This window comes from Aulonocara sp. 'chitande type north' Nkhata Bay, linkage group LG6 (genome assembly GCF_057382095.1).
Source record: "Aulonocara sp. 'chitande type north' Nkhata Bay isolate Kocher_YH1m ecotype deep benthic linkage group LG6, A_spYH_male_GT1.1, whole genome shotgun sequence".
NCBI lineage: Eukaryota > Metazoa > Chordata > Actinopteri > Cichliformes > Cichlidae > Aulonocara > Aulonocara sp. 'chitande type north' Nkhata Bay.
Genome location: NC_141349.1, coordinates 12,157,070 through 12,178,278, shown reverse-complemented (window position 1 = coordinate 12,178,278; position 21,209 = coordinate 12,157,070). Strand labels below are relative to the sequence as shown.

Sequence of the window (21,209 nt, the reverse complement as noted above, 5' to 3'; positions counted from 1 at the left end):
ACTGTCTTCTCTTCTTTTGGATGACATTCCCTAAAATAGTTGAAAGTACTTTTCTGAATAAAATGTGACTCAATCTGTAGATGGCAGACGCACAAAAGTACACACAGTAGCCGTAAGCATAAAGATGTTTATGCCAGAATATTTATATGTATGCAACATGTAAAATGTTTCAGGTTTGGTTACCGATTACTAAGCAAATCCTTTCTTTTACTTTCTCTCTTTAGGTAACATGGACAGGCACCACTATGAAACATTTGAGAAATTTGTCAATAATACTTTTCTGCTACACCTTGACAATGGGAGGGCGTGAGTATTTCTGTTCTGTATGTGTTGCTCATATACTGGGCAGAGGTGCTGGTCAGACTGTAACTTTGACATAGCTGACTCTGGATCTGTCCTCTTTTGCAGATTTGGGCGTCACTCCAAAGATGAGCCTTCGATCTTAACTCCCTTAAAACAGTGCTGCAGGTACAAACCAGACCATCACATACATGTAGTGAATTACTTATACATCAGGTAAATATTCAGTTCAGTTTTATCTATATAGCACCAAATCACGCCAGCATTCACCTCATGGTGCTTTATATTGCAAGGATAAAGACTCTACAGTAATAGATTTACAATCAAGACGACCCTTTATGAGCAAGCATTGGCAACAGTAGGGAGGAAAAACTCCCCTTTAACAGGAAGAAACCTCCAGCAGAACCAGGCTCAGGGATGGGCAGCCAGCTGTCGTGGATGGTTGGGGTTGAATGGAGGGAGACAGAACAAAGTTCCTTGGCTTAGTTCAGAAAGTGTGAGAGAACAATCACATTGTACCTTAACCATCAGATGCTGTTCCTCTTTCTCTTTCTTCATCCTATTCTCTTACCCTGTCATTTGGCAATTTTGAAACATCCCAAAGTAACTTCCTTTTTCCATTTATCTTCTTTTTTAAAAACTTTGCTGTCTCTCCAGAATCCGTCGCTCCACTTGGCTACGCCTGCGTCTCCTGACTTTGCCTCAGTATCGATTAAGCGATGTTATGAGAGCGTCACTTTCTCGTGATCCCCTTCACAAGGTGGCCCCACTTCTGGCAGAGCCCCACCTTACGGCTTTAGATCGACGTTTGAAAACTGTCCTAGGAACTGTAAGTCGCTGTCAAAAAGAGCAGAAAAGAAATGACAACGGTGAAGACGTCTTCTATGAGGACACGGCCTCTCTGAAAGACGTGGCCGCTCCCTCTGGTTAGAGCAGTCTCACTTACCTGTCACATTATATCTGTTTATTTCATACTTCTGCAACATGATGCAGGAGTTCAGAGTTATAAAATATCATTTATAGGAGCTATATAATTTTAAAACTCACTTTGATTAGTAACTGTCAGACACATGATGATAAATCATTAACACAATGTAATGCAGTAGTATTGTCATAAATAGGATAACATTTTTCGGGGGCTAGCTAGTCAGTTCCCTGCAATATTATGTGTCCTTCTGCTCTGTGGGCCTGCCTGGTACTGGCTCTTTTTGTATGTGTGTTTTCAACACTTTTGGTACAAAACACCTAATGAAAAGACTTCCGTGTATTTGGTTTAGTGCAGCTATAGCATTAAGTACACCAAACAGTGACTCTGAGTGAATCTGAGCTTTAATTCAAGTTTTCGTCTACATTTAATGTTTTTTCTGTTTTTCTGTTTCTTAACTTGGTTTGTGTTAATAAAATGATTGCTAATAATTCCACTTGAAACTGTTTCAGCTTTATATAAAGAACTCACATGCACTGGCTGAAGATTCAGTGATGATTTAGTTTAGTTTTTTGAAAGGGAACTAACACTTTTCCTGGAAAAGTTCCGCTTATCAGATTGCATCCAAATGCAGACAAAATACACAACAGAAGAATGTTACAGTCATTTCATGAAGTAAAAAGTCACGTGGGGCTGTGAAGAGTAGAGGGGAGCGACCGGAAAACATAGCAGACGTAAACAGCAAACAGAAACCAGGACAGAATAATTGGAAAGAAGAGAAGAAACTTAAAACAAAGTCTAAAGTGGAATACTTTTTTCTCTCTCAAGATTCAAGATTCTTTATTTGTCACGTGCATGGTTATACAGGCAGTGAAATGTGACCTGATACGCTCCTCGACTGTGCAAAGAAAAAAAAGAGAGACAGACAGAACTTTATATACAGTGAATAAGTATATACAAGGAGGACGTTATATGCGGCAAGTGGGTGAGTTATGTACATTATATAAATAGAAATGAAATAAGATAAAACAATCTGGAAATTTACAGCTTGTGTACATTGCGAGAGGAGGGTGTTAAAGTGTCTTGTGCTATAGCGAGGCCAGAAGGATTCAGGATGATGAGAATGAGCTAATGAGTCCTGTCTCAGTCACTTAAGGATGATGGGGGTGATTCAACACACGAATGTCCTGAGGATAAAAACTCCTCTTGAGCCTCTCTGTTCTTGTTCGGATGGTGCGAAACCTTCTGCCTGATTTCAGAAGCTGGAACAGTTCGTTGCTGCTCACTCTCTTCTACTCTTCTACTTCCACACATAAATGTCCCCATAGCACGAAAAATGTTTGCATTAAAACTTTTACTTCATTTTGTGAGCTAACTATATTTAAGTAATTTGTACCTTTTTAACACGGAAATTTGTTTCTCGTCAGTCAAACAAACTGTGGCAGGATTTTCCCTCAGGTGTGAGGATACGTCACGGATGGTTAGGCAGCTGGCTGTCCTCCTTCTCCTTTCCTTTCAGGGCTCCAATCAATAATTTACCTTGCTCAGCCGTATCGATGTCAGCTACTCCCTTACCTCTTCTCTTACCCTTGCTCACTTGCTTTTTCCAGAAAAACTGCTGATGACATAAGGGTAAAAGAGCTCATTAACGAATGACTGAAAAAAAGGAGAAGGAACTGTCAGATAGGTGTTATTGGTCTTTGGGAAAACAGCAGAAGCAGTGGGAGGATAGCTGAAGGTGACTTTCTCAGCCTTAAGACGCTGATATACACGGGACAGTAAACTTCTGGGAATACAGACTTTTTACAGAAGTTTAGTTTTTTTCTGACCAGCTTTTTCTCATTTTATCGTTAAACCTGAAATCGATCAATATGTCTGGAGTCAGTAGTGATCAGCTGCACAAATCAACTTTATCTGTCTATTCGGTGAGTTTACATCATGTTTCTTTTGTTTTTGTTCATTGTGTTGAAACCTGGGGACCGGTATAGTATTCATTATTTAAAGAAGGATTTTGTATATTTAAACTAGGCCGGGGCGCACTTGGAGGTGAGTATAAAAATACATTTTAGCGTTACGCTTCAAGTCACTGCTGAGTTCACCTGGTGTGGTGCTCAGTTTGTATTTCGTGTGTTTCTGCAGAACTTGATGGAGCACTTCAACCCAGGCCTTCAGAAGCTCGTTGCTCTTGGAAACAGCTACATCAAGGCCTTTCAAGGTGAGCGAGGTTGTGAATGACTGAAAGGAGCAGTTACACTGTGGAGAATGTGGATTTTGTTGTTAGCACTAGTGTAGATGTTGGATCAGGATTGTACAGAGATGATTGAAGTAAAGTCTGCCCATGGAGACCCTAAGAAGGAGGCCACAAGCTGCAATTAAAATCCAAAAAATGTCACAGGATTGTAAATGTCTATCAAGGACCTACTCATTTGTAGAAGTTATTTGGTTAGGAAAAGATATAAAGAGATTTGTACATGTGAATATGAAAATATGATTTGATAAAAATAATCTATTTGATTGCTGACATTAAGCAGAATTTAAAACCTTTTTTTCTCCAGAGATGAGAGATTTTTTTTGTGTGCATCACCTTTTATTTGCATGTCCGAGTTGTCCGACTTTTCCATTGTACATTTTCCAATCTTAATCACGTGTGTCACATTGCATAGTGCAAGCAGCATGCATCATTCATGCATCTCTGTGCCTGATAAAACAATTCAGGCTATCAGCCACAGGGCAGTGGGGCTGTGCCGTAAAACTATACCAAGTGGCACGAGGCTATTCTTAGACCAGAATCACATATCAAATAACACTGCCAGTCTTTTAAAAGTAATGAATAAAAGCAGAACTGTTCGACACAATAAGAAGCAGTTTAAGTGGTTGTGAGGTTACTGTAGAGTTTATAGATTTGTCAGTTTGATTTGTCTAAATGTGAAAAGCTACATTTGTCTCTCGATGTCTGTATGTTGCAGCCTTAGGCGTTTGCAGTGAGGCCTATTTCAGCGCTGTGGCTAAGATGGGCGACCAGGCACTTCACACACTTTCATCTCGCTCCCTTGGTACGAGTGTGTGTATTTGTGACTCATTACTAAACAGGTTTCACCCTTGATTTATTGCTTTCATTAGAGAAGCATCGTTATCAAGAGTGCTCTACTGAGACACTGCACTTGCACAAACACAGTCTAGATTTTAAACCACACAAAGTAAATTTCAATTGTACTCTCCTTCTTTTCATACATATAGGCTACATATACGTGTGTGTGTGTATTTACTGATTCTTTTAGCTAGTGTGTGTGCACTATATTTTATGGAAGCTTTCCCTTTGTCATTAGAGATGTGTGTTATCATTCTTCAGCGGTAATTAGCTTTATGCTACTATTAAGATAGTGTTGGCTAGCATACATGTGGTTTCGGTAGGTTGGCTAACTGTGAAGGTCAGGGAACCACAGCGTGACCAGGAGCCCTATTGAGTGGCAGCCACTGAATTATAGATGAGGGCAGTCTTTCAGCTCCACTCAGTTTATTAGCTCAACCGCAATCCTTGACAATAGACAAGGCCGGAGGCGCCCACAGTATATAGGGTTGGCTAACTTTCCACCATCGTAGCAACCGGACTCGTTCATGGCTCAAGTGGTTTTACACTGTGTTAAAGTTTTAGATCAAATTACTGACATTCCCAATAAGATTTCGCTTTCTTCAAATATTTTTCCGTACAGAATTGTTTTTTTTTTCTTTGAACAGGGGATGTCCTGATCCAGATTTCAGAAACACAGAGGAGGCTCACTGCAGAGATGGAGGGAGTGGTTGGTACATTTCCTCAGTAAATGCTGATCCCTGCAGTCTTTAAAATACTACATACAGCAGTTCTACTTCTGTGAATTTAATTTTGTTTGCTTGAAAGTTTTTACCAAACTGAAAATAATGCTTGGTGGGTATTAAGCTATATTTGACAGAATAATAACCGCTATACATTATTTGTCAAATGATGAGTAAAAACAGCTACAATTAGTATTTTGCTTCAATGTAACTTCCCCAGTTTGTCCCCAGATCTTTGAATTTGTGAGTTCAGCATTTATAGGATGCTAGTAAAAGCAGATTTCACTTCTTACAAACTGCTTCATCGAAGTTAGCTACATAAAGCCTCGAGGACACTAGTTTGTCCCTGTATGTTATTTTTCTTTTGACACTAAAACCCCTGTGCCTAATTGTGGTATGAATAATCAAAGCATGGCCTCTGATTACAAAGCTGGCCTGAGGAAGGAGCACATTTGCATTTAGATTTAGTCAAACAGCACAATGAACCTGATAATTAAAGCCTGTGTTTAAACAAGAGGACAGATGGTTCATCACTGTTCCAGTTGAATTCTTTCTTTCTGCTGCAGTTTCGATGGTTCCAGATAGAAGTGTTGCAAGCAATGGAGAAGAATATCAAGTTGGACGAGGAGTATATTGATGTGAGTGTAATGCATTGGGAAAGCTTACGTTTTTCTGCCTGTGAAATTAAGAAAACTTTCTGGACTATTTTAGGTTTTTTGGTTTATGGTAAATAAACCAAACTTTAACAATCCTACAGTGCGACTGTAATAGTTTCAAAATACTATTGCATTCATTTATTTTTTCTTTTTTAATTAACAAAGTACATTTTAAGCTTCCAAGCTTTGTTTCAAGTCAGATCAGCTTGAAATCATCAATAATTAGTAGTTACCCTAAAACTGTCTTAAAGTTGGAACGGGTTAAAAACACAGATGAATAAAGTTTTAAACAAACCCTGTAATCTGTGACAGGAACAGGCCATATTCTTCTCAAGATTTACTTTTAACAAATTTCCTATGTGTGGGACTAATAAGGTTCTCTTATCTTATCTTTAAAAATCACTCCACGTAATTCTTTGAGTGAAAACGGAGCTTCTGGTTCTTTTGTCAGCAATTTCATCTTTGGACTTAATTAGAATAAGAAACAGAGGGGTGCTGCATCGCCAGCAGCACAAGCAGGTGAGAGGACAAAGATGGAGAGCGGTTGACCAGCACTAGGATAAACATGACCTGCTAAGCCTCTTACAATTTTTGTATAGTTTGCAAATAAACTTTCTTTGTGCCGCAGGGAAGTCGCAGAGTGTACGAGCTGGAAGTAAGAAACCAAGCGGAGGCTTTGGAGAAGCAGCTCAGACGGGGAACCTACAGAGACTCTCTGGTAGTTACACAAACATACATAGAAAAATATTATGTGTTGACATTATGCACATTCATATTAATGCACACACAAATACACACACAGTCCAGTAATACACCTTGTGAGTGTATCACTGTAGGTGCATGCCCTCATGTTCATTGTTCCCTGTGCGTGCGGTTTTAGGAGAACAGTGAATACATGCTGTACCTGCGGCAGAGCCATCAGGAGATCTTAAAGGAGGAGGAGAGGAGGTATCGCTTCTTGGCAGAGAAACACTGTGGCCTCACTCAGTCACTGCTGTTCCTAATTAACAAGGTATTCATACACACTGGCCAACCTACACAGTAGAGTTGATTAACCCTGAGCAGCATCTGTGTGAGATTAAGGTAAAATGGTATTATCTTACTTTTGCCATAATTTATTCAGTACTAGTGCGCTCTTTGAGCTACAAGTGCACTTGTTGCTAAATGTAATGGTGTAACTGGTCAGTAGGGTTGCCAACTCCCTGAAAAATAAATAAGGGACACCTCGTGGCCAGGGCCGGGCGACCCAGTTGTCTTCACCCTTCCCAGTGTGGTGAATTTTCTAGCTCTTTTTTTGTGTGTGAAATTATTTTTTTAACCCTTTGACTTGAATTTGATTTAAGTAGATGTGTATTCTTTGTGATATGAACACATGTGAAACAAATGATCATTTAGCCATTTATTTTTAGCTCAAAATGACAACATTAACACAATAAAACAGGTCTCCTTCTTAAACAGAAGCCTGTCATGCTTAACTTTTGAGAATATAAGTAAATCTTTCTTTAAAAGAACTCTGTCCTGCTTAACTTAAAATAATAGAAAACAATAGAAAGAAAAACATTCTTGTAACAGTGCACATTTAGTGCATTTAGTACAATCGGCTTCAGTTGAAATATTATTTCAGCTTTTCTAATGCTAATCAGCTGCTCCTGTTTGTAAACCCGCTTGTTCCCATGATTACGCATCTTAACTCATCATCATTATTCATCTATGTATTACTTTTATGTATTAGTCATCTATTTGTTGTAATCATCTATCCTTGCAGTTGTTTATTACACAAAATAAATTATATTATCACACTTCTGGCCACATAGCGCTGATATTCATTGCACATGCCCATATGAACTTTTTCCAGCCAGGTGTTTTCCTTTTCCCATTCTTCCCTTTCTCTGAGGGGAACAAACATTGCTGCTCTAATGCTGGGCTCACACTGTGCGATTTTTGGCCCATTTTGAGCCGATTTTTGACCGATTTTGGCCTTCATCGTGCATCGTGTAGTATACGTGGGGTAACGAGAAGTGATTAACACCTCACGACCAGCTCCCGATCATCAATCGCTCGTGAGGGTCTCATCACAGCCGCTCACACTGCTCGCGCGCAAACACATAAACGTTGGTGAAAAAGACGGAGCAGCACGGCTGTGCAGCGTGTGATCTGGACACAAGCGATGGAGGCACAACTTGTAGAACTTTGGAAAGCTCATCCGAGCCTTTTCGATGTGGCATCACAAAATTATCGCGACCACAACAACCGTGAAAACAGTTGGATTTACACTGCTGCTCAATCACAGCTGCCTGATCATGTTTTTCATTAGCAATTTAGCAAAGTTGATGGTGGTGTGTCTGTGTGAGTGAAAGACAGAGAGAGCGAGCGACAGATTATCTGTTATAACCTTCATTTTATGGAGGCACAGTGTGAGCACTCAGGTCGCATCAGAGCATCGGGCGGTATAGTGTGAGACCCTGCATCGTGACCTACCAACTTCTAACCCCTGCGAGTCAATCGTGCAGTTTGAGCAGGAGCTGAATAACGTGACTGAAAAAATCGCACAGTGTCTGCCCAGCTTTAGGTTTACTGTCGTCCGAGACTTGCACCGCCGTGTCGGCGTTTGTTTCCCTGTTGGCCATGCTTCTTGTTGTGGTCATCTGTTGTCTTCCGGTATTTTCTCCGTAAGCGACCTTTCCTCGACCAATGAGATGAGCGGTAATCTGAATTGTCATACTCGAATTGTCATAAGTGTGCTGTCAGCTCATTGGTCACAAAGCAGGAGAGGGGCTGGGAATTATGTTTTCAAACAAAGTGTTAATTCCATAAACATTTATAGACTACTTTTGATTCTCACTGTATTACGGGACAAAGTGCGTCCCTTATTAGCTCAATACGGGACGTGTACTTTTGTTTCGAAATACGGGACGATTCCGTATTTTAAGGGACGGTTGGCAACCCTACTGGTCAGATCTGTTGATTCAAATGCAATGAAATCAGAAAAATCGAGTTTAAGCAGGAAAAATAAATGTTGTAAGTCTGGGAGATTACGGTGTCGGTGTGAAAAGCTCCATTAATAGGTGGGTCCCAAAAAAAATGTTTAACATATGAAATATTTTCAAAAATTTTACGTGTTCAGTATGTAAAGGCCTTAAATCTTTTATTTTTAGGTGACATGATGATGGGTCAGTTTAGTCACCAGTAACCTTGTAACCTGCTGAAAGGCACATTACATACTTTTTAAAGAAATACTCACTACAATCTGCTCTGCAAAACAAGGAACAAAAAACATGTTAGATATAATACAGAAATACAAAATTTTGCTTAATTTATATTTTCTTTTACATTCATCAGAAAAAAAGCTGATGAATGTATTATTATGTAATACAAGTTTCCTTTGAAAGAAAACTTTTGCAGCCTTCAATATAGCCGGTACACTGAACAATAACTAGTTTTTGTAACATTTTGAATATATAATTACTGTCCTGACCGATAAGCTGCATTTCCCACTTCATGGTAGTAGATGGAGCTTAGTATTCTGTGTATCAGCTACATCAGCTGCAATCCATCATGTTGTGAAGGGAAGGCCGACTGCAGCCATCAGCCATGAGCTTGGAGTGCTTTTTCCACCAAGACACTGAACTGCCCAGCCTTTTTATCCCAGTCATGTGGGACCTTGCCAATATCTTGTTCATCTGATGAAACTCACTTCTCAGTGTCATGTGTCTTATTTACTGAAGCAATATGTCTTAGACCTAAACCTAGAAAAACACATTAAGACAATAACAAAATCAGCTTACTATCACCTCAAGAATATTTCAAGGATAAAAGATCTGATGTCTCAACAGGACCTGGAAAAACTAGTCCATGCATTCATCTTTAGCAGGCTTGATTACTGTAACAGCATCTTTACAGGTCTACCTAAAAAAATCAGTCAGACAACTACAGCTCATCCAGAACTCTGCTGCTCGAGTCCTCACTAAGACCAAAAAAGTGGACCACATCAGTCCAGCTCTGAGGTCTTTACACTGGCTGCCTGTCCATCAGAGAATAGACTTTAAAGTTCTGATGCTGGTCTATAAAGCTCTGAATGGTTTAGGACCAAAATACATCAGTGACCTCCTGACCCAGTATGAACCTTCCAGATCCCTCAGGTCATCTGGATCCGGTCTTTTATCAGTTCCCAGAGTCAGAACCAGACACGGAGAAGCTGCATTCAGCTTTTATGCTCCTTATATCTGGAACAAACTCCCAGAAAGCCTCAGATCAGCTGAAACACTCAGTTTATTTAAATCCAGGTTGAAGACTCACCTGTTCTCAGCTGTATTTGAATAAAGCACCAAATCCACACTTTTAAGCTTAAACTTCAAAACTTACATTTTAACTACTGATTTTATCTACTGTTCTGATTTTATCTGTTTTGATTTTTGATCTTATATACTGTTTTGTTTGTTTGTTAGTTAGTTAGTTAGTTAGTTAGTTAGTTAGTTTTTAATCAATTTTAAATCATGCTTTTTATTTGTTTTTGTTTCTAATGTCTCTGTAAAGCACTTTGAATCACCTTGTTGTTGAATTGTGCTACACAAATAAACTTGCCTTGCCTAGTCATGTTGCTGAATGATCAAACTGAGATGGAATGAGGCGCTCACCTCTAATCCGTTTTCAGACTGGTGCATCTCTCCAGCAGAAGGCAGAGGGATGGAAAGAGAAAGTGAATGACACCAGAGTCTCCAGATCTCGAACACCCACCCATTCAGACCAAGAGGCACAGGTACCAGCACTTTATCAGGTTTACTCATTTTTTTTTAGCCAGTAGGAACATTACACATGAGTATGCCACGCACTATAAAACAAGGTACAGTGGCTGTGGTTTCTCAGCGAAACACTGCACAGTCTGCTGCGTTTGAATTTGTGGAAACATAGGAACAGAAACCAAGTCAAGTCTCACCGTCTTATTTTTCTTATAGTTCAATAAATAAACCAAAGTCTATTTAAAATAATTTATGTTAAATTCACTTAATAAGTGGCATCTGTTATGTTTACTAGCATCCCCAGTCTAGTTCAGCAGCTGTATTTGTATTCTCATGTGTCTGTTCTCTGCTAATAATGTACTATTTGTGCTGTAAAGGTTGCTTAGTCCATCATCTACAGCTGAAGTGCTTCACAGCGAGTGTAAGCACATATTTGCTTGGTTTATTTGTACAACATGGTGTTTAGTTTTTCCAGCATTGGTCTCTGTGGTTCTTTAGAAATCTTGACACTAAATCGAGCACCAGCACCAGATTGTTTATTTATAATCGTAATATTCCTGCTGAAAGCAAACCTTGCTATGCCAGACTTCAAATAAAAAAATCCGATCAGTGGGATCTGTATTCTGTGTCTGCTTAGCTGCGAGGTTCAGTGAGCTCCCTGCTGCAGACGGTAGCCAGAGATGAGGATATGTCCTGGGCCAGGCGGGAGCAGCACGCACTGGGCAGAGTCCCTTCTAGAGGTGGGAGGTGTGCTGTTCTAATTATAAGAGCTGTATATTAATATGTGATTATTTGATAACCTTTGATGCCAGAGAAGATTAGAAGTATTAATTTTTGCTTGTTTATATGCATTCATTCATGCATGCCTAAAATATTCCTATTAATATTCTTTTAATCTTTTTCTCCTCTCTGTTTCTCCTTCATCTTTCCTCTCCCTCCAGCACCGTCTCCCCTCCCCAGCCGCTCTCGCTCCAGTTCAGTGGGGGAATCTTTAGGCCTGGGAGGAGGGAGAGTCATGAGAGCGCTGGTTTCTCATCCCTCCTCATCCAACCCAAAGCTCCTGCCTTTCAACAGGGGCGAGACTGTCATCGTCCTGGTCCAGGAGCCACGCAACGGGTGGCTGTATGGGCGCACTGACAGCAGCCTGCGGTGGGAAATAAACATTTACGTGCATGTGCCGTTTTTGAAATGCTCCGTCTTTACAGTGTTCAGTTATCATCTGCACCCAATCTTAAAATTGATGGCCTTATAAAAAAAAAGTCTCTCACAGAGTTTTTCCAATAAAAGGGTAAAGATGTCAACCTTTTACCACTTTGAGCTCTTAGATCAAGTCACAAATTTGTTTTGCTCATGATACTATTAAAAAAAAAAATACAATTATTACTGTAAAACTAAATAATAGTAACTCAAAAGACCAGAAACCAGTAAAACAAACAGAAACTCTGTGATTGTGGCACATCACATCCGTCTCTCATGAAATCTCCCTCAGGGTTCCCCAGATTATCAGCTTTGGGTTAGTTCGCATCATCGTGCGATGCTAAGCCCGAACCATCTAACCATCAGTGTTAGGATTATGAGGGAAAAGATTATTATGTGGGAAAAGGTTGAGAACCTGTGATTTAAAGGATTGCTCTTGTGTTTGGTTGACAGACTACACGAGCGCTGAAAAAAACACAAGACTGAGAATTACAGAGTCTGTTGCTGGAATTAGTTTTTTGATTTATGTAAAGACAGGAAGACACATGATGTTTAATTTTCTGTCTTTTCTCCTCCAGTCAGGGCTGGTTCCCTGCTGCGTACGTGGCCCCTATTGAGGATTTCTCCAATAATTTAGCAACAAGGTAGGAGACAGATACTAATCTCAAATCTGTATGCCAAAATGTTCTTTCTCTGGCATGACACTGGACACCAAGAAAAAAAGATATTGGGGCAAACCACAGGATCTAATCTGTATGATATGTGAATATTTAGGTTGCTGCTCTGGGAGAAGATGTTATTATTTTTGTCTGTGAAGGTTCTCAGTCATCCAGGTCATCGTAGTCAAAGGAGCTTGCAAAGAAAAGCGTCTGGACTTCTTTAAGTTGCTTGAAGACGTTTCACCTCTCATCCGAGAAGCTTCTTCAGTTCTAAGGTCAAATGGTGGAGAGTCCCAGATATAAACCTAGTGGGAGTTTTCCCCCCCAGAGGGACAAAAGGACCCCCTGATGATCCTCTAATCGCCTGAGCCAAGGTGTGAAACTGGGTGTGGGTCCCAATCAGCCAGAGTTTCGGGTGTGTTCATTGTGAAACCTGGCCCCACCTTATCATGCGAATTCCTGAGATCAGATGGCCCAGGAAGTGAGTGGGCGTTAAGGCGTCTGGGAAGGGATCTCAAAACTGGATTATAGATGGCAGAGAGTTGGTGTCGTAAACCCCCGCCTCTGTTCAAAGATGGTCGCTCACAGTGGACATAGATGGCTTCTTTCACTCCTCTTTCTTCCTCTCCACCATTTGACCTTAGAACTGAAGAAGCTTCTCAGATGAGAGGTGAAACGTCTTCAAGCAACTTAAAGAAGTCCAGACGCTTTTCTTTGCAAGCTCCTTTGACATGTTGTTATTTTGTTATCCTTTAGTAAAATATTCCAGATATTTTTCCCACTATGAATCACTTAAAAGATTCTGCTCCTTTTGCCCCAACAGTGGCAGTTCTCTAAGAAGTCACAGTATGAACAATCTGAATGACAGTGACACCTACGCCGACCAGTCAGAGAGCAAGAGTTACGGAGACGTCCCACCCCCGGCCACACCCAATCGTAGAGCCTCCGTGGACTTCAGGCCTATCTCTCCACTCCCTGAGAAGAAGGGAGAAGAGGCATTGGAGACGAAGCCGAGTCAAACAAGGAGCTACAATGAACATCCACTTCCTCCCCCACCGCCTCCCCCTCCACCAATTCAGAGTGCAAGGAGGAGTTCAGGAGATTTTCGGCCCATTTCTCCCCTACCTGACAGAAAGGGTGGATCAGCATCTGACGTCCAGGTGCTACATGTTTGACTTTAATGAAAATTGTCTCTTTAACACAGAAAAATACGCAACACTTCAGTGCTAAGTGTGGATTTGTATTCATTTATTTATTTGTATTTTTTGTAGGCATTATTACCACATGGACCCCCTGAAAACCCACTGTTTCCCAGGTAATTAGACATGGATTATGTATGCATTTATGGATTATTGTTATGTATTGTTCTGGAAAAAAAAACGCCAGTGCAGCACTGCTTTGCCAATATACCATGATCCAATATATATGAATCCTATGAATTGTCTTCCCAGAAAACTAGATTACACTTGAGAATCTGCAAGAAACATCTTTTTGAATCCCAATTCCCACTGCAAACAATAAACCCCGATCAAAGTTTACTTGAAACAAAGACCTCCACAGAGTGCTCATTGCACACTGTCAAAATGTACCACCCTCAGGCTGTGGTGTGATGTTAGTGTCTAAACCTAGAGTGTGTGCACCTCTGTCTGAGTGGTTTATTGGTATTGGCAGAAAGCAGTTGAGTGCATGTGGTGTTGTATATCATTTTCCATCATCCTCTCATTTCAGAGGCACAAACCCATTCGCCACGGTAAAGCTTCGTCCCACGACGACCAATGACAGATCTGCTCCTCAGATCCATTAATCCATCGGCACTCGTGCATGCAGGGTTTGTTACTGATGCTGTGAGATCAGGTTGTGGAGGCAGGACATACATTTTTGTTAGTGAATGACGTGACATGTCTGAAATGTGAATGCTCTGAGTGAAATGGCCAGAAGGTTTGTACCGTTTTAAGATAACGTATCTCCCATATCAAAGAAGATACTGTAATACACATCGATTAATCAAATATTAAAACCATTGAGTTGATCATAGCATTAATTCAGACAGGCCACAAAGACAAGCTGCGCTGAGCAGTCTCAGCTCACATTAGCTCATCGACATCCCTTTCATAATTTTATATAAGGAACACTGATTAACCTTTGAGTGACTAATTTTTAGTTGTAAAAACTTCCTACTATGAACTTATCAATCCACAGTTATGGTAAATTGTAATGTTTTATATATCAGGACAGAGTAAAACTAATCTGGACCTTTCTAAGTTTTAAAACTAGCTAAATGCAGCCCAGTTGAACTACAAAACATGACATATTACTCTGTGTCATAATTTCTTTAACAAAAATTAAGCAAAGCTACAGAAAAATGTGAAAAACTAAGCACACAGGTACTTTAATTAAGAGAGTATGTAGCAGCTAGTCGCTGCTGGTCAGATTGACTTGATTAACTAATCATCAGCTGGTGTTACCACCACTATATAGCAGAACACAATGCTACAAACCTCTTAGGAGGGGATGCCCCAGGAAATTCACCCCAAAGTCAGACTTTGCAGAGCTCACACAATTACCAAAAAGCACAGAGCTACATCTACAAGCCTCAGTTAGCATGCTAAATTGTAAAGTTCTTGACAGTACAATTAGAAAAAGACTGGACAGATATGGCTTATATAGAATGGTTGCCAGAAGAAAGCCTCTTCTCTCTAAAAATAAAATATTGCAGCAGAGCTTAGATATGCAAAGTTACATCTGCACAAGACTCAAGACTTTGGGAACAACGAGTGGAGGTGGTTGACCATAATGCACAGCAGTAGGTTTGGAGAAAACCAAACAGCATATCGACACAAAACCCTCCTACCAACGGCACAGTGGTGACGGAGTGATGCTTTGGGCTTGTTTTGCAGCCACAGGACCTGGAAACCTTACAGTCAACCTTGAACTCCTCAGTCAAAGCACAGACCTCAACCCGAAATTCTGCGATCGGACCTTCAGAGAACTATGCATAAATTAAAGCTCACAAATCTCAATAAACTCAGGCAGTGTTACAAAGAAGAGTGGATCAAAGTTCCTCCACAACAATGTTGGCTGATAATGTCACACAATTACTTCACGCTGCTAAAGGTGGTTCTATGGAATCATGTGATGTGCTTTGTTTTCTGACACTGCTTCAGTATTTTGGTTTAGTTTTTGTTACATAAATAATAGAAAGGTGTAATATGTCATGTTTTGTTACACATGACGAACTGTACTTATTTTATGTTAAAACCTACAAAGGACCAGAAGAGTTTTGCTGCAGGCTTGCGAGCCACTTTGCAACCCGCCTCCACCCCATGGCCTTCTTTCTGTCTGTATCTCTTGTTATTAATGTTCACTCTGTTCTGTACCAGGATCCTGTTGCTCCATAGTGATGTGACGCCAAATATAAATTGCTACAATGTCCAAATCAGCCATCCTCCCTGACTGAACTAAACTAAAATGGTTATTTTAACAAACCTTTGTACAGCAATTTGAGTTTGTATGTTAATATTTGTTTGAGTCTGTTGGTAAAAATATTCAGAGAATATTTAAACATTTTTGGAAGTATGCTTGTTGCCAGAAATTTGAAGAAAACACTGATGCTGCGCTGTTTTCTACAGCATTTTATTCATGTGTCAGCACCACGTCTTCAGTCTCTTTACTATGAAACCTGGCTGTTGGCAAAATATTTATATGTGTGTGTGAGCAAGCAACCTGAGAAAGAAGGCATGTTTCCCAAAATGTTAAGCTTAAGCTCTCCACCATCCCAGTGATTGACCTGTTTTGCGATGTTCAGTGTGTTGTATTTGTGTGAGTTCAATGTTGTGTGTTCACTGCGAGTAACAATAAGTAAAGAGACACCTCACGTCAAGTTTTCTTTTTTATTATCATTTCATACTGAGATCTTTTCTCTCTTCACAGCTCTCCTTATATGATTTTATTTACTACATGATCTGATCAGAGGCAGGGGGTGGAGGAGGTGGAGAAGGAGGAGGTGGTTGAGGTGAGGGAGGTGAATGAAGGTGGATAAAGAGGAGGAGTGGGAGGAAAGTGCACTGACATGTGAACATCTAGAAATAAAACCAGTCAAGACACAATGCAGGAAGGAAATTAAGATTTAAGGAGTCTTGAGAACATCTACACCATCTACAACACTAGTACCACCTTTTTTGACCACAGACTATCCTCGCGAAATCATTAAGAATGCTTCTGAAATCCATACAGCATGTGTGGTTAAATATATATATATCTATCTATATATATAAAAAGAAAAATGAAAAGTGAAACTGGTGCCTGTTATGCCTGTATGTTCCTCCTCAGGTGGACTCCCTGTTGGCCTGTTTTTGGTAGTGTTTTGCAGAGAGCAGGCCTGGTCTGACTCCGTGTGAGGGGTCCAGAGCGAGGAAAGGGAGGAAGAGTTTGAAGGTCGCAGTTACAAAATGTGGATGCAGGGACAAAGAGGAGCAGGAAGAACAAGAGGGGAGTTCAGCTTTCCCCTACTCATGCACTAAGGCTTCAAACTCTGAAAAAAAAGAGAGCAAAACAAAAATGTAAATGCGCACAAATGAGTGAAACATTGTCACCATATTCAGTTAAACACCAACAAGAAACTGATCCAAGTATTTCATGGTGTCTGGAACCTTGAACTGTGTTTTTCCTCTGGACCAAAGCTTCTATATCATAAAACAAATCTTTCACCTTTAATACATCAACAGGCCACACTGTTGCTCCGGTTTTCTGCAAAGCAAGTTATCTAACATTTCTCACTCACCCATTCATTCTTGCACTTTTTTATGCCCAATTGCTTTCTATTTAACATTCACACGCTAATGTACACATCAGGAGGTTCACTATCTGGCCCAGCCACACTTTGGTGTATTTTATGGGATTCCTTATACACCAAGCACAAGCATTCATTCCACCTGTCATCCCTTGAAGTCGCTGAATGGTGTTACCATAGCTAACATTTCAGATATTGTGTTTTTATGATTATGTTAAAAAAAGATCAATTGGCAGATTTAGTTTATGACATGTTTATTCCAGTAAACAAATTAGATATTTAAAAGTTGGTGTTAGCTTGCACAGGTGACATTACATTTTTTTTTCTCAGTGTGTCTTTTCTTGCAAACTTGCAAATTTGCTTCGGTCATATTCAGTTTTTCACTAGATGTGAACAATAAGAATCAAGCATTAGAAACATTTTGGTAAAATCTGAAAAATCCCACACAACATACAGCATTTGTGGAAGTGCAGAAAGCCTACTTGCTAGCTCTCCTCCCACCCCGTCCTCATCCTACTCTCATCACCTCTTTGTATCTTTTTGAAGAATAAACTGAAAACATTTTGACACCTTTCTCTTACCATCAATGCCGATCTTGCCATCTCCATCTTTGTCTGCAGCTGTGAGAAATGCTTTAGTCTCAGCGTCAGTCAGATCTCTGCCATCTTTGGAAAAGCCCTTCAGTACAAACCTGAGAAAAGTGCAGGTTGATGCAGAAAGTGGGTCACTGTAGGGCAGCTTTAAGGAACATGTGACATCAGTGTTATATTGCAGAGCTGTATCTTTCATCATGTCTGCTTTTAGCGTGTTTTTGCATCTGTTTGAGTTTCTTACATTAGCTCTTCTTCTTCTATAAATCCGCTACCATCCACATCCAGAACCTGAAAGACCTTCTTGACGTTTTCAGCCGACATGGCCTTCATTCCCACCATTTCAAAGAACTTTTTAGGGTCAAATGTTTCTGCTACAAAAGACAAGGCAAAGATAAAAGATTTTATTACATCAACTCCATGTGCACAGATTTTTTTTAAAAACAGATTTTTTATGGGTCAGCAAAAATTTAAGGCCAACTTTTGGCACTTTGCAGCGCTGCTGAGAATAACACAGAGCCTCTACAACAGTTACTGACCTGCGAAGGCATCAAGAGCTTTCTTGATCTCCTCAGGTTTTAGCAGATCTGTCATAACCATTTTGTTTCCTGGAGAGAGAGACGGAGAGGACATGAAAGGCACAAAATTTGGTATTGCATTTCAAAGAGGTGAGTGAGCAGCAGCTCTGCAGCTGAGCTGATGTGATACGAAAGCTGAAAGTAAAATCTAACTCGTTATGTGCACATGTGTTTGGAAATGTATTTTTAGTTAGACAGATGTTGCATTTTACAGAACAGTAAATTAAGAGAAGATTATCCATGCCAACAAACCCAAGGAGAATTTCAACCCTGACTGGCCTGGTAGGAATATCTTTAAGGCATTCGAGAGATGGCCTCTGTGGAACTTGGCACAACGAGAGGTTAATTGAAGGACATACGTTAGAATTTAAGACAGAGACATAAATACAGTCTGGCAAACGCCCATGGAGAGAGACAAGCTTTGTACACTGAAATAAGCACCCAGAATTGCTCTGGATTCTCCGTTATCTTAAAAGTATCACTCTGTCGGAGGGATTTAAGCACTTCTGAGGAGAGACTTTCCTGCAATTTTTTTCTTTGACTACAATTTTGACAAATAGAACGTGTGAAACAGCGAAGCTGAGTTTGTCAAACAGTACTTTGACATCAGTTAAAGTACATGGTATATTTTACAGTTAAAGTAGTCATTGCAGGATAAACTCTGATGGAATTTATGGTGTGAAAAGAGCCTTTTTTAATTCAGAATTAGGCATTAAATTGTATGTTATTAATTGAAATGTCTTCTGTTCTCTGTGTCATGTGTCACAGAGTCACAGTGCAACTAGTTACCCTCAGTTGATGCAGATGTTTTCCACACTTTAATCCAGCAGTGTTAAACACAAGGCCCAGGGACCAGAAGTGGCCTGCCAGTGACTCCAATCTCTGTCTTATAATTACATGACAGTTGATAATTTTAAAACATTTAGTTCTTACATTTTAAGCCGAGCAGCTTATCATGAAATTGCACTTATTTATATGTAGTTAAAATTCTTTATACTGACTAAAAGGGGAGTTTAAGATCCAATATGTGGCCCACAATGTGAAATGATTTTGATTCCTTGCTTTGACATATAAAGAAAATTCCATTAGTTTGTAAAATAACTTTATTAAACCTAAGAAACCTGTCCAGTCATTGTGAAATACACACCACTTTATAGCTGAATAACACAAAGCGTGCTGTAGAGCTGCGTGTGCTCAGTACAAATGTGTAACCTGTTGTGTTTCATGTCTCATCCGCTTGCTCGGTTCTATTTTGTGATCAGTGTCCTCTAAATTGCAGTACATGACTTTAACCTGTAGGTGTCACACCTGAGCTGATCCCAGAGTCCTGTCATTTCAGAGCTCTGGGATCAAGTGCTGAGTTGTCAAGATAGATGTTTGATGAGTGGGTTTTGTGCCTTTAAGAGATGTGAGCTCCTGAGTATGTAAAAGTATATGTCTCACAGTCAGGATACGTGTGCTGAGAGACTTGCAAAGCCCCACCGGGGTCATGTCAGTAGTCCCTGTGCAGATTGCACTATCCTGACCCCTGGAAAATCCCAGGCCTTCCTGTCCAAAGGACAGAATGATAAAAGTAAAAATTCATTGTCATCCTCTTGCTTTCCGTCCAATCAGCTTCTCAACTGTCACCACACCTGTTATGTGTCTGTTTTTGGCAACAAAAACCAATTAGTGAGCATCTGTTTGTGGTTTGTGAAATGTCTTGAGATGTGCAGATTTTTTTTCCTGTCAATAAGATGATGCAAATAGAAAGCGTTGATGCAATGAAGCCATCTCAGGGATAACATTTTTTGCTTTTGGGAACGTGCCACAGTTGTTTTTATTACCTATATCAGCAGTCATACGGTTCCAGTTAGTTGTTGTGGATCTTGTCAGATTTTGTGTTTTGTATTTTGTAAAACACAAAACTAAACATTCAGATGACATAACTGACGTTCTTTCAGCCCATCGTAAAATTCACAGGTTTTGTCCCACTGTTCATGAACTTTGCAACAAGTGTTCACGAGCATGCGCGCTTTCTTTTTCCATGACTGTGCCCTCAAACGTGATGTCACTTGTAATGCAGACAAACTGGGCCTCAGTCGCATAATTCTGTGTTTAAACCACATGTATGAACTGTTTCACACTCAAATCCGACACAAAGAGACAAACGAAGAAGGCCTGGCTATCTTTTAAAGTTTAAACACACATTTTTCATCAATAATAATAGTTGTAGTTGTGATAATCATAATAATTTCATTTCAGATATTATGTGTATGTCTCTAAAAGAGCAAGAACAAAAATGCTCAAAATAACATGAAGGATAATATATAATATATATGTATAATATATTGAATAACATTCTGATAGGCTGAACGGTGATACAAAAAAGTACACATACAGAGCCCGAGGTAACTGGGTTTCCTTATGGGGTGGGTAATTGTGTGCGCCCACTTATTTCAGTGTGCAGAGTGACAACGTTTCTGCTCACATATTATGAATGACACTCGGTGACTTTATTTAACTTGCAGTGAAGGATGTGCATGCTGTGATGGATATGTGGGGTTATATTTTAGTATCATAACATAACAGACCTTCACTGAGGATTGAAAGCCACTCTTGCCTGCGTGTGTGCTATAAATAAGTCGTGTTTCTTTAGAAAAGTAGATACAGTTCTAACCAGCAACTTAACTTTTTTATTTTAATTTTTTTCTGGTGGCGTTAATGATTTGAAAAGCAGATCAGCATAATACCCTAAAGCACATATAAATATCTGCCAGTTAAAGTTCTGAGTCATGGCACAGAAAAGTGTATTGTTCAGTGAAGCGTGTCTTATTTAAGTCCTCTTTTCAGAATACCAACAACACCTAAAATCATCTACAGCAGACATTAGCTACTGTACTTAAAGTTACTTAAGCACACAGCTGCTGTGCCACTGACACCTGTTCTTGGTGAAACCTGAGCAAGGAAACACCCACGAGACCAACACC

General features: G+C 39.9%; 3 protein-coding genes across 5 annotated transcripts in view; 2 read left to right on the top strand and 1 right to left on the bottom strand.

Moving 5' to 3' along the window:
* fam20cl (family with sequence similarity 20 member C, like) overlaps window positions 1-1,685 on the top strand; it is a 37,189-nt gene extending 35,504 nt beyond the window's left edge. For both annotated transcript variants that reach the window (XM_086294967.1, XM_086294968.1), the window contains exons 9-11: window positions 225-306; window positions 409-468; window positions 958-1,685. In XM_086294967.1, coding sequence (XP_086151093.1) covers window positions 225-306; window positions 409-468; window positions 958-1,231 — 416 coding nt within the window. In that variant the 3' untranslated portion in view covers window positions 1,232-1,685. The remainder of the gene's footprint in view (window positions 1-224; window positions 307-408; window positions 469-957) is intronic.
* A 2,527-nt stretch (window positions 1,686-4,212) lies between these two features.
* Window positions 4,213-16,426, top strand: baiap2l2b (BAR/IMD domain containing adaptor protein 2 like 2b). Its single transcript, XM_086294960.1, has 12 exons — window positions 4,213-4,278; window positions 4,961-5,022; window positions 5,602-5,673; window positions 6,320-6,409; window positions 6,572-6,703; window positions 10,343-10,447; window positions 11,065-11,167; window positions 11,369-11,576; window positions 12,203-12,268; window positions 13,107-13,443; window positions 13,555-13,598; window positions 14,012-16,426. The coding sequence occupies exons 1-12, from the start codon at window positions 4,236-4,238 to the stop codon at window positions 14,085-14,087; spliced, it is 1,338 nt and encodes a 445-aa protein (XP_086151086.1). The 5' UTR covers window positions 4,213-4,235; the 3' UTR covers window positions 14,088-16,426.
* pvalb7 (parvalbumin 7) overlaps window positions 16,160-21,209 on the bottom strand; it is a 45,490-nt gene continuing 40,440 nt past the window's right edge. For both annotated transcript variants that reach the window (XM_086294964.1, XM_086294963.1), the window contains exons 2-5: window positions 18,202-18,270; window positions 17,907-18,036; window positions 17,654-17,763; window positions 16,160-16,814 (exon numbers count right to left, since the gene is read on the bottom strand). In XM_086294964.1, coding sequence (XP_086151090.1) covers window positions 16,789-16,814; window positions 17,654-17,763; window positions 17,907-18,036; window positions 18,202-18,270 — 335 coding nt within the window. In that variant the 3' untranslated portion in view covers window positions 16,160-16,788. The remainder of the gene's footprint in view (window positions 16,815-17,653; window positions 17,764-17,906; window positions 18,037-18,201; window positions 18,271-21,209) is intronic.